The 12,414-nt window shown below is 39.7% G+C and overlaps 1 protein-coding gene across 1 annotated transcript in view; it reads right to left on the bottom strand.

Annotated features, from left to right (window-relative positions):
- Positions 1-12,414, bottom strand: part of LOC124795014 (sodium leak channel NALCN) — a 402,332-nt gene that overhangs the window by 14,841 nt on the left and 375,077 nt on the right. Inside the window, exon 31 of the mRNA XM_047258779.1 lies at positions 7,575-7,740. Coding sequence (XP_047114735.1) covers positions 7,575-7,740 — 166 coding nt within the window. The remainder of the gene's footprint in view (positions 1-7,574; positions 7,741-12,414) is intronic.

Raw genomic sequence — 12,414 nt, 5'->3', positions numbered from 1 at the left:
CTAGAAAGACTGGCATTCACACTTCACAGTAATGTGTTTTGATTTTCCCTAAACTCATCACAGAATTAATGTTAAAAGTTTGGAAGTAACTACATTTTTTCCACTGCAGATTTAGCCACTGTACTTGTTATATTCCAGCTTTTACCATTGCATTTTTGTTGCCCCAATTTTTATGAACTGAAAAATATTCTTCAATATTCAATTTTCAGGTACTGTTGGCACACATTGGAATATCAAACAAGATTTTCTGTATGCTTGAATCCAAAGTATACATTTTTTTCATGCCCAGATTTTTGTGCCCAACTTAGATTTAAGCTATCTAGCATTGTCAGACCATTGTTAAGGCTTTCGTGGCCACTTGTTGACAAACTGCCTATTGGCTTCTGTCTCGGGTTCTTCGGCCGACATTCATCTAATGATTTTTCTGACGTTTCGCCAGCACGAGTGGCTGGCATTGTCAAAGCTTCACCCTCCATTTCACCACCGGCAATGGAGGGTGAAGCTTTGGCAATGCCAGCCACTCATGCTGGCGAAACGTCAGAAAAATCATTAGATGAACGTCGGCCGAAGAACCCGAGACAGAAGCCAATAGGCAGTTTGTCATTGTCAGACCATGTTAGACAATTTAATCCAATTTTTTTGGGCGACTTAATCTTAAATTTTCTGAATTAACGTGGCTTGTAATTCTTTTCATTATTATTCTTAAAAAAACGCATAAAGTTGTACAAGATGGTTAAATTTCATTTCTTTCAACAAAATATTACCCACAATACAACACCTCTGCACACAGTCACACTGGAATCAAAAAAGTGACAATATCTCCGCCAGTATTGTTTCGACATATTTTAAACATTACCAATGCTCATTGGAGACATATACAAACTTTCACAAAAAATTTCACTGAAATCTGTGGTAGGTCAAGCAGGGAATAGGTCTGAAATTAGGCAATTTGATAAGGAGTGACTCCTAGGCCAGATATCAGTATCAAAAGAATGGTTCATGAATGCTAAGCTTTTGCACAAATCAATGTTACCCTGCCAAAATCAATTTCCCTCTGGCCAAGAAACCACAACAGTTGCAAGAATGGCCATATGTTTATTTAATGGGACATCTTTGGAGCCAATACCCTCTTGGTGAGTCACCTAACTTCCCTTTTGCTGATGTTCTTATTTAGAGCAGCACAGCTACTGGTGCTAATTTCTTATAGAATAACAACAGTGAATAGTTGCAGTCTAACAGAAATTTTCTCAAGATCTCATAGCTGGATTCTGCTGGATTTTCTATAGCCTAGCCCAGCCCACCTCACCCCACATGTCTATGTCTACATAGATATTCTGCAAGCAACAGTACAGTGCATGGCGGAGGGTACCCTGCACCACTAGTAGTCAATTCCTTTCCTATTTCACTCACAAATAGAGTGAGGGAAAAATGCCTGTCTATATGCCTCCACACGAGCCCTTATTTCTTGTATCTTATCTTTGTGGTACTTACGCATGATGTATGTTGATGGCAGTAGAATCATGTGGCACTCAACTTCAAACGCAGGTTCTCTAAATTTTCTCAGTAGTGTTTTTTGAAAAAATGTTGCCTTCCCTCCAGCAATTCCCCTTTGAGTTCCCAAAGCATCCCCGCAACATTTACGTGTTGTTCAAACCTACTGGTGACAAATCTAGCGGCCTGACTCTGAATTGCTTCAATTTCTTCCTTAAAACTGACCTGATACAGATCCCAAACACTCAAGCAGTACTCAAGAATAGGTCACATCAGTGTCCTATACGCAGTCTCCTTTACAGGTGAACTGCTCTATCCTAAAAAAAAATGGTTCAAATGGCTCTGAGCACTATGGGACTTAACTTCTGAGGTCATCAGTCCACTAGAACTTAGAACTACTTAAACCTAAGTAACCTAAGGCCATCGCACACATCCATGCCTGAGGCAGGATTCAAACCTGCGACCGTAGTGGTCGCGCGGTTCCAGACTGTAGCGCCTAGAACTGCTCGGCCACCCTGGCTGGCGCTCTTTCCTAAAACTCTCCCAATAAAATGAAGTTGAGCATTTGCCTTCCCTACCACAGTTCTCACATACTCATCCCACTTCGTATGGTTTTGAAACCTTACACCTAGATACTTAAATGGCTTGACTGTGTCAAGCAAGACACTAGTAATACTGTATTGAACATTGCAGCTTTGATCTTCCCACTCATCTGTTTTAACTTACATTTTTCCCCATTTAGGGATAGCTGCCATTCATCACACCAACTGGAAATTTTTTCTAATTCGTTTTGTATCTTTCTGCAGTCACTCAACTTTGACACCTTACCATACACCACAGAATCATCAGCAAACAACTGCAGACTACTGCCCACCCTGCCCGCCAAATCATTTAAGTATATAGAGAACAACAGCAGACCTATCACACTCCACTGGGGCATTCTTAATGATACCCTTGTCTCTGATAAACACTCACTGTCGAGGACAATGTAGTGGATTCTATTACTTAAAAAATCTTTGAGCCACTCTCATATCTGTGAACTTACCCCATATGCTTGTACCTTCATTAAAAGCCTGCAATGGGGTACCGTGTCAAATGCTTTCTGTAAATCTAGACATATGGAATTTACCTGTTGCCCTTCATCCACAGTTTGCAGTGTATCATATGATAAAAGGCAAACTGAGTTTTGCATTAGCAATGCTTTCTAAAACCATGCTGATTTGTGGATGTAAGATTCTCAGTCTCAAGAAAGTTTAATATATTCAGACTGAGAATATGCCCAAAAATTCTACAGCAAGCTGAAGTTAGGGATATTTTGGGGTCCGTTCTTTTATCCTTCTTATATAATGGAGTCATCTGTGCTTTTTTCCAATCACTTGGGACTTTGTGCTGGTTGAGAGATTCACAATAAATACAGGCTATGTAAGGGCCCAGTGCCATGGAGTAGTCTTTGCAAAACCAAATTGCGATTTCATCTGGACCCAGTGATTTATTTGTTTTCTAATCTTTTAGTTGTTTTTCTATGCCAAGGATGCTAATTGCTGTGTCGCCTGCACAGGAGTCCTTCCAATGATCAAATGATGGTATGTTTGCATGATTCTCCTGTGTGAATGATTTCTTGAACATGTAAGATAAAACTTCGGCTTTCATTTTGCTACCTTCAACTGCCACACCAGACTGGTCAACAAGGGACTGAATGGAAGCCTTAGACCTGCTTAGCAATTTTACATAGGACCAGAATTTTCTTGGGTTCTCTGCCAAATCTTTTGACAAGGTGATAGTGGAAGCTGTTGTATGCTTTGTGCATAGATATTTTTACAGCACATGAATCTCTACTTATGTTCACTTGTCATCATTTGTGCATTCCCTTTTGAACCAAGAGTGCAAAAATCTCTGCTTCCTCAGCATCTTACATATATCGTTATTAAACCAATGTGGATCTTACCCATTCTTTATGCACTTACTGGGCACATAACTCTCCAGACCATGATTTCAAATCTGCTTAAACTTTGCCCATAATTCCTCTACATCCATCTTACTGGAACTAAGTGATGGCAGACTGTCAAAGCCCAGCGTATTTGTAGCTATAAGGTCTAAGGTACTTCCATTGTGTGTGGGCAGCTGAGCTAGCTGCTCAAGACAGTTTTCAGAAAATGTATTCAGATTTATTTCGCATGACTGTCTGTCTGCCCCCCCCCCCCCCCCCACCTCTTCCCAATGTATCTATATACATCCCAGTCTATACTCAATAGGTTAAAACCGCCTACAACTAGTACTGAGTGGCCTATGTATTTATGTGCTACTGACCATTTGGCAGTTTAGAGTCATTGAAAGAAATTATAAACTTTCTTTGAATGACTCTAAACTGTCACAGTGGAACTGTGTGGCCAGAAAAAGCATCCAACAATTAACTTCATTTCACCTGCACCTGTTCTATGTGACCAGGAAACTTCCCTGTCACACTCTAATTTCAACCCCAACAGAGGCAAATAGTTTTCTCAGCTGCAATGAACACTCTTTCTCCTATGGCCTCTAATCTGTCTTTCTGATATATGTTCCATGACCCACTAAATATCTACGAGCTTTCCAACTTGGGTTTCAGCCAGCTCTTGGTCCCAAGAATAATTTGAGTGCAAGAACTTTTTGGAGGGTAGTAAATTCTGGAACTTCATTACAAATACTTTGACAGTTTACTGATAAAATTTTGACTGTCGAAGTGTCTTTATTCTGAATCCATGCGACTTCCCTTGCTGCTTATCAACTGGTGAGTGTTCATCACCTCAAACCACCGTCTAGCTTAAAAAGCCCTCATGTGCACTTCATTAATAATCTGCTACCTGAGTAGCTGCTTCCTTTGCATACTAAAATCCTGACTTATCAAGGGGAGTCCTACAGATCAGTATACAATAACACAAGTCTATAAATCTGCATCTAAGACTACCACAGAGTCAATAAAGCCTATGGTTGAGACTCTCCACTCGGTTTGAAACCAAAGGAACCCATTCAACTCTGGGAAAAATGCTGCAAATTGTGAGTTCTGCTTGTGCACCGCGCTTGAGGCTAGCAGTCTTCACCACCTCTGTCAGCCACCTGAATGAACTGAGGATGTCCTCGGAACCCATGCGACAGTTGTTGGTGCCGATATGAGCCACAACTTGCAGACGACTGTACCATGCACACTTCATGGCTGCAGGCAAGACCACCTCCACATCTTCGGTGAGGCCCTTCAGCAGACATACTGAGTTTACATTGGTTTTCTTTCCAGCAAAGTCCTCAGATACAAATTCCATAGTGGGTCAATACTCATGAATATATGCCATGCTAGATATTGACCACCATCACTGGAAGTAAGGCTTGAAAACTCTTAATGGTTGAAGTTGCAGCAAATCAGATGACCCACCACTGGAACCAGTTACTAATGGCATTACACAAAGAATATCTAATGCTGCCTGCCTAGCTACGAGAACTGAGACCAAAATGATGTTGACTACCACAACATCAATTTACAGCAACCTCACTTCTGTAAGATATATGACTTTGCTCTCACCTTCGCCTGCAATCAGCACTGAACATGGACATTTGGGACACTGTCTCAGACCTAATGCAGACATAGGCTTTGCTATGCCACATCACTCGCCCACAGCGTAACAACTGTGACTCTGCAATGGCAGCCACAGGTTCACAAGATGATACTGAGCATTCTTTCACAAGATGATACTGAGCATTCTTTCACATCAGCAGACATACCTTCAATTGTCTTCCCTCTTTCCCAATGACTCAAGCACATACCAGGGCATTACTGCCACTGTCAATCAGTTAAACAGGGGAGAGATCTTGTCTTTTCACTACATAAAAGGCAATCATTGAACATGAACTCAGCCTGTGGTCTACAGCTGGCATTACACAACTGAGCTTTGCCAGTGGGCCCTGCTGGTATTAAATGACGACTAATCACCAGTTATACAGAAATATTTATGGGTGAATGAAACTTTTACTTGGTGTTAGACTGCCATATGTTAGGCTTGTTATTTGGACTCAATGTTGGGTTGGGTTGTTTGGGGGAGGAGATCAGACAGTGAGGTCATCAGTCTCATCGGATTAGGGAAGGACAGGGAAGGAAGTTGGCCGTGTCCTTTCAAAGGAACCATCCCGACATTTTTCGGGAATGATTTAGGGTAATCACGGAAAACATAAATCAGGATGACCGGACGCAGGATCTAACCGTCATCCTCCCGGGACTCAATGTTTTTACAGTGTTTATGAAGGCTAGTTCTTCCTAAAGTACTTCCTGAACAGCTGTTTGGACAGGCAGCCACAACATTTGTATGAGTTCTTCACCATTTCCCTGTTGAGTTTTAGTGGAGCTAGTATTTCATGGACAATAAAGACATGTCAAATATGATCCATGCTAACATTTAAAGATTTCAGAAAAGGCTGTAGTAAAGTGGTAAATGCAGGAGTGTAAACATAAAAACTACACTTATAGATGAAGACTATTGCTTGGTCATAATTGTGAACCATCTTATAGCGACACACAATGGTATGGCCCTCATGGCTGTCAGATGGACTGCTCTTTCTGGACAGACGATGTAGTGAACTGAATGCTTCTTTCAGAAAATGTTATTAATAAAAACTGAACAGCTCATTTTCTGTCTCAGGTATGTCCAAGATTAGTCTCCATCTCCAGAGAAACCAAAGAGTTCATTCATTGTTGACTGTGTTGCTGCAGAACCCCCATAAAAATAACATTTTGGATGAATTACCAGTACCTACCTTCTTATATTATGTTGTTCAGCGGAAGAACTTAACAAATCAAGTTAGAAAATGGTACCTAAAAATCAGTCATATTAAGACAAAAATAATACATAAACAGCATATCAAATGGAAACAATACGAACTAACATTAAAGTCACAGAACCATTTGATGATTATTTACATTTCAGCTACTAGACAGACAACTAAAGAAATAAACAGAAAAATAAAAACGGTCTAGGGTCTTCAGAATCAAGCTTCTGATGCACCACAAAATAAAAGTTTGCAATCAGTGTGTATTATCAGTTTTGACTAATGGCAATTAATAGAAGACACAGAAAAATCAAAAACTGGATCAGAGAACAGACATAAAAACTATAACAACAACTGTAATGAAAATTAATAGGCGGTGGCAAGAAATGAAACTAGGCAAATGGAAGGTAGGTGGGTCAAAGAAGCTTTTGCTTGATTTCAAGAGCTAAGGAAAGTCAGAGAGAACCTGTTGGAAGATAGGGATATAATGTTTGAAAACATGCAGAACCAACATGAATGTACACAGCTGAAGACCAAAATGTATGGAAAAGTGTAGTGGAGATCTTTAGTCAGAAAGCTGATGTATCATGTAACTGGCAAGAGTTTTATTTTTAATTTATTACACTGCAAACAGAGTGTTTACTTCTTTTTTAACACTTTGTTTAAATATTAATATTTTATCCAATACTTGAAAGAAACTGCTATAACTGAAAGCTTTGACAGTTACAATATGCTAATAGGAAAAACCAAACCCTGATACAGTTCCAAACATATATAACTTTATTTGGGACTTTTAGGAAGATTACCATCTTTGATTACTAGTCCAGATTTTAATTTTTTTGTTTGTGGTCTGGGAGGTAAGTGAACCAACAAGTAGAAATTACTCTTTTGCACTTATCATTTCTCAGAATATTGCACACTTTCAGCAAATCATTTCCAAAGCAAGTATTGTCTGAGTTCATTTACTGACTCTTTCTACTACTGATATGAATTCAAATGCTACTGCAAAATGAAAGGCTAGCTACATTTTTGTACCTCTCTCTGTGACATAAACTTATCTATTATTCTCCAGACACAATTTGAGCTGTCAGGATAATTTGGAACTGAATATAGTTTCAAAACAATTATTATTTGATTAATTGATAACCTAGTCTAACTTTCCAAATGACCTGAAATGAATAAAAGCAAGCGACAGTTCATGACTCTTGTGTCAATAATTTAGTGCAGTAATGTGCTGCTAAAACTTACTGTAAAGCTACAAAGATACACTTAAGAAACAAAAATAATGTTTTTCTTACCATGAGGACGACTGTTCCTCTTCTTTGCTCCTGGGCGTTCTTTCTCAGGACGTACTGCTGGATCAGAAAGCGTTGGAGCCAGGTATTTGCGACCTGAGCCACTACCAACGCTGTCTGACCTTGGGATAACAACACGGTGCCCACGATGTCTAGCACCTTCTGGTTCCTAAAACAACACAAGTATAATATAAAATAATTATGCAGTGCCATGAATGTTGTGGTACACATCAACATCTGAGTGTAAAAACATTGTGTACTGCCTCAAAACATGTTTTCTCATTTTATGACTTACCTAATGAGCAATGAAATTAGAGATAGTTGTCTTTTTTAATGATACACTATCTTTTTTAGAATCTTCAAACAGTTCATTAATCATCTAACATATGAATGCTCTCCCAGACATGTTGATCCAACTAGTATAAATGACTCTAATTTGTTGAAGATGTGAATGACTTATTCTTTAGATTTTCCTCTTTCTGCATTAAACACAGAAAGTAGATTTCAAAAATGCAAGAATCATGTCTGATTTTTGGAGCACTGCTTTTGGCCATACTCTCTATTCCCATGTACTATCTTCTCAAAAACAGACAACCACAATTATCAACTCTATTTATTTTAATAAACATATTCAGCACCAGGTTGGCAGCCCTGCAGCCAGGTGACTAGCATGAGTGTTGGTGTTCTCATAAAGATAAGTCATTCTAGATTATAACAACATTTAGTTTAGTACCGATTATGTGGTAAATACATACATCAAAAAAAGTTTTGCATCACCCTGGATCCCAAAACTCCTGAAGATAGACACTGACTGTGAATATTGTATCACAGACACAGTCTCTTTGACTGTTTAGAGATGTCACTAAACCCGTCCAAAGATGTAAACCACCATGCACAAGCAGCGCCTATTAGACGGAGGGCGTCCAACAGCTGATCAGTTCCAGTCATTCCAGTCATTCCACCAGGAAGGAGGTACACGGCTACTGTTGTCTGAAGTTCAACCATGCCTAGACTGTCAATATCACAGTTTGATTGCGTTCACATTGTTACTTTGTGCCAGGAAGGGGTTTCAACAAGGGAAGTGTCCAGGCATCTCAAAGTGGACCAAAGCGATGTTGTTTAGACATGGAGGAGGTACAGAGACAGGAACTTTCAATGACATGCTTTGTTCAGGCTGCCCAAGAGCTACTGCTGCAGCGGATGACCGCTACCTACAGATTATGGTTCGGAGGAACCCTGACAGCAATGCCATCATGTTGAATAACGCTTTGCGTGCAGCCACACGGCATCGTATTATGACTCAAACTATGCGCAATAGGCTGCATGATGCACAACTTCACTCCTGACGTGCATGGCGAGGTCCATCTTTGCAACCATGACACCTTGAAGCGTGTTACAGATGGGCCCAACAACATGACGAATGGACCGCTTAGGATTGGCATCACATTCTCCTCACTGATGAGTGTTGCATTTGCCTTCAACCAGATAATCGTGAGAGATATGTTTGGAGGCAACCTGGTCTGGCGAAATACCTTAGACACACTGTCCAGTGAGTGCAGGAAGGAGGAGGTTCCCTGATGTTGTGGGGTGGCATTATGTTGGGCTGACGTATGCTGCTGGGGGTCATGGAAAGTGTCATAACAGCTGTACGATATGTGAGTGCCGTCCTCCGACCAATAGTGCAACCATACCAGATGACAATTCACGCCCCCATCATGCACATTTTGTGAATGACTTCCTTCAGGATAACGAAATTGCCCGACCAGAGTGGCTAGCATGTTCTCCAGACATGAACATGCCTGGGACAGATAAAAAGGGCTGTTTATGGACGACGTGGCCCACCAACCACTCTGAGGGATCTACGCTGAATTGCCGTTAAGAAATGGGACAATTTGGACCAAAAGTGCCTCGATGAACTTGTGGGTAGTATGCCATGATGAATACAGGCATGCATCAATGCAAGAGGATGTGCTACTGGGTATTAGAGGTACCGGTGTGTACAGCAATCTGGACGACAACCACCTCTGAAGGTCTCGCTGTATGATGGTCCAACATGCAATGTGTGGTTTTCATGAGCAATAAAAAGGGCGGAAATGATGTTTATGTTGATCTCTGTTCCAATTTTCTGTACAGGTTTCAGAACTCTCTGTACTGAGGTGATGCAAAACTGTTTTTGATATGTGTAGGTGCATTAGTGTGTTTTTTAAGTGTACCATTAACGGTTTCACTTTTCTTTACATAATATAGCAGAAAATGTGAAAAGGTTGTAGTCGGGTTATAGTCATATTTTCTTTTTATGTTTTGCCACTGCAAATCTATAGAATTTCATTTCATTGTCCTTTACTCTCTCCAGCAATTTAACTGTAGTGTATCTCTTCATTATTTAACTCACATTTCCGGAAAGTAGCATAAAGATTAAGTTGTTGTTTCAGAAACTTTGTACTGTGGTTTTTGTTTACATACAGTTGCGTATAGGCCAAATTTGTGGAATCATAATTTCGTGTATATCTGTAATTAACTGATTTTTTCTTAATAAACTATTATGTTTATCATGAATGAAAAGTGCTTGACTTGCCATAGAATTGTTAGGTTGGGGCTTTGGTGTGACGGGTGTTGTAGTTTTTTCCATGTGGGTGACTGTAGTGGTGTGGGAATAGGGGAAGTAAATGAGACTCATCAGTGGCTTTGTAGCATATGTAGTAGAGATAGGATGATACTAGAACAGGAGGGGAAAATTGCTGCCTTCAGGCTGAGTTTGATAAGGCCAGGGGAGATCTTGACAGGTTAAGGAGGGAGAAGGGTAAAGAACAGTGGGAAGTGGCAACAGGCAATAGGAGGAACAGACCTAGAACTTTGTCTGACAGCTTCGTGGTGAATGTGGAAAATAGATTTGACCTGTTGGTTCAGTTAGAAGCTGGAGAGCCTCAAGCAGTTGCAGGTAGGGTACAACAAACTTTCAGCGGCAAATTGAAAAGTAAGTATGTAGGGAAATCAGTAAATAGAAAGAAAGCGTTGTTGTTAGGTAGTTCCCATAAAAGAGGTGTTGGCCAAATTTTGCAGGATGAACTAGGATACTCATCACCAAAATGTTTTTAAACATAGTGCTGGTCTGGAGCAGGTGACAGAGGATTTAGGATCACTCTGCAAGTATTTCAATAAGGAAGACCCTGTGGTTGTAGTGGGTGGGCCAGGTAATAGTACTGACCGAGGTCCTGGGTACAGTATAGAGTGTGACCTGGCAAAGATTGCATCAACATCGAAGCAGACTAGTGTTGGGTTTGTATCCATTCTTAGGTGCCATGACCAACTTCATTTGAACTCTTCTGTCAGGAGAGTTAATTTGGAGTTCTCTCAATAGGTGTGATTATACTAGGCATGGCCTTCACCTCAACAGGAAAGGGAAGGGTAAACTGGCTGGGAAAATAGCAGGAATCTTAAAGGGGGGAGGCACTGTCATGAGTAATAAAATGCCACTGATTCAGAGAAGACCCTTTTTTAGGGTAGGGAGGACAGAAAGAAACCAAGTTTTAAGAGAGGTTAGGATTGAGACAAACCTTCAGTTTGAGCAAGAAACCAAAAAACATAATTATAGCTTATTACATCAGCATAAACAGCTGTTGGTTAAGAATTTTCAACAATCAGAAATTTCAACTCTACCCCATTTTAACTCAGTCAATGTGAAATGTCAGCTATCTTATTCAAGGACTGAGAAATAAAATTAATGAATTAATTATTTTATCAATTATTTTAGGACACTACTCAGAGACATTCACTGGAGTGATGTTAACAGTGCTCATGGCATAAATGAAAAATATAACACTTTTGCTAATAAAGTGCTTACCTTATTTGAACACTGTTTCCCCCCAAGACTAACCAAGGTTAGAGCAGAGTCTACAAAGAAGCCATGGATTACTCAAGGAATCTTGTAAAACAAAAAGAAAACTATATCTGTCAATCTGAAACAGTTCTGATGTTGGTGCTATAGCACATTACAAGAAACACTGCAAAACATTAAAGACTGTAATATGGACATCAAAGCAAATATATTACAAGGAAAAGATAGTCATATCAGATAACAAAATAAAGACAATATGGGATATAGCAAAGGAGGAGACCGGTAGAACCAGACATGAAGGGGGCCAAATAGCATTAAGAGTACACGATACATTGGTGACAGATGGGTATAGTGTTGCAGAACTTTTTAACAAACATTTTATAACTGTTACTGAAATAAAGACAATATGGGATATAGCAAAGGAGGAGACCGGTAGAACCAGACATGAAGGGAGGCAAATAACATTAAGAGTACACGATACATTGGTGACAGATGGGTATAGTGTTGCAGAATTTTTTAACAAACATTTTATAACTGTTACTGAAACTATAGGGTTGTCAGGTTCTGTAGATGCTGCCATGGGATACCTCAGACCAGACATTTCAAGTAACTTTCATAATATGAATTTGACCTTCACTAGCCCAACAGAACTAATGTCCATCATAAAATCTTTAAAATCAAAGACATCTAGTGGGTATGATGAAATATCAACAAAGTTAATTAAAGAATGTGATTCTGAGTTAACTAACATATTAAGCTATCTGTGTAACCAGTTGTTTATCAGTGGAATATTTCTTGAATGGTTGAAATTTGCTGAAGTTTAAGAAGGGAGATAAAGAAATAGCACCAAACTTCTGTCCAACTTTACTTTTGCCAGCAGGCTCAAAAATTTTAGAAAAGGTAATGTACAATTGGCTATATAACAATCTTATCACAAATAACATACTGTCAAACTCACAGTTCAGATTTCTGAAGGGTTCTGGTACTGAGAAGGCTATCGACACTTAC

This window comes from Schistocerca piceifrons, chromosome 1 (assembly GCF_021461385.2).
Source record: "Schistocerca piceifrons isolate TAMUIC-IGC-003096 chromosome 1, iqSchPice1.1, whole genome shotgun sequence".
Classification (NCBI taxonomy): domain Eukaryota; kingdom Metazoa; phylum Arthropoda; class Insecta; order Orthoptera; family Acrididae; genus Schistocerca; species Schistocerca piceifrons.
This window is presented reverse-complemented; position numbering and strand designations above follow the sequence as displayed.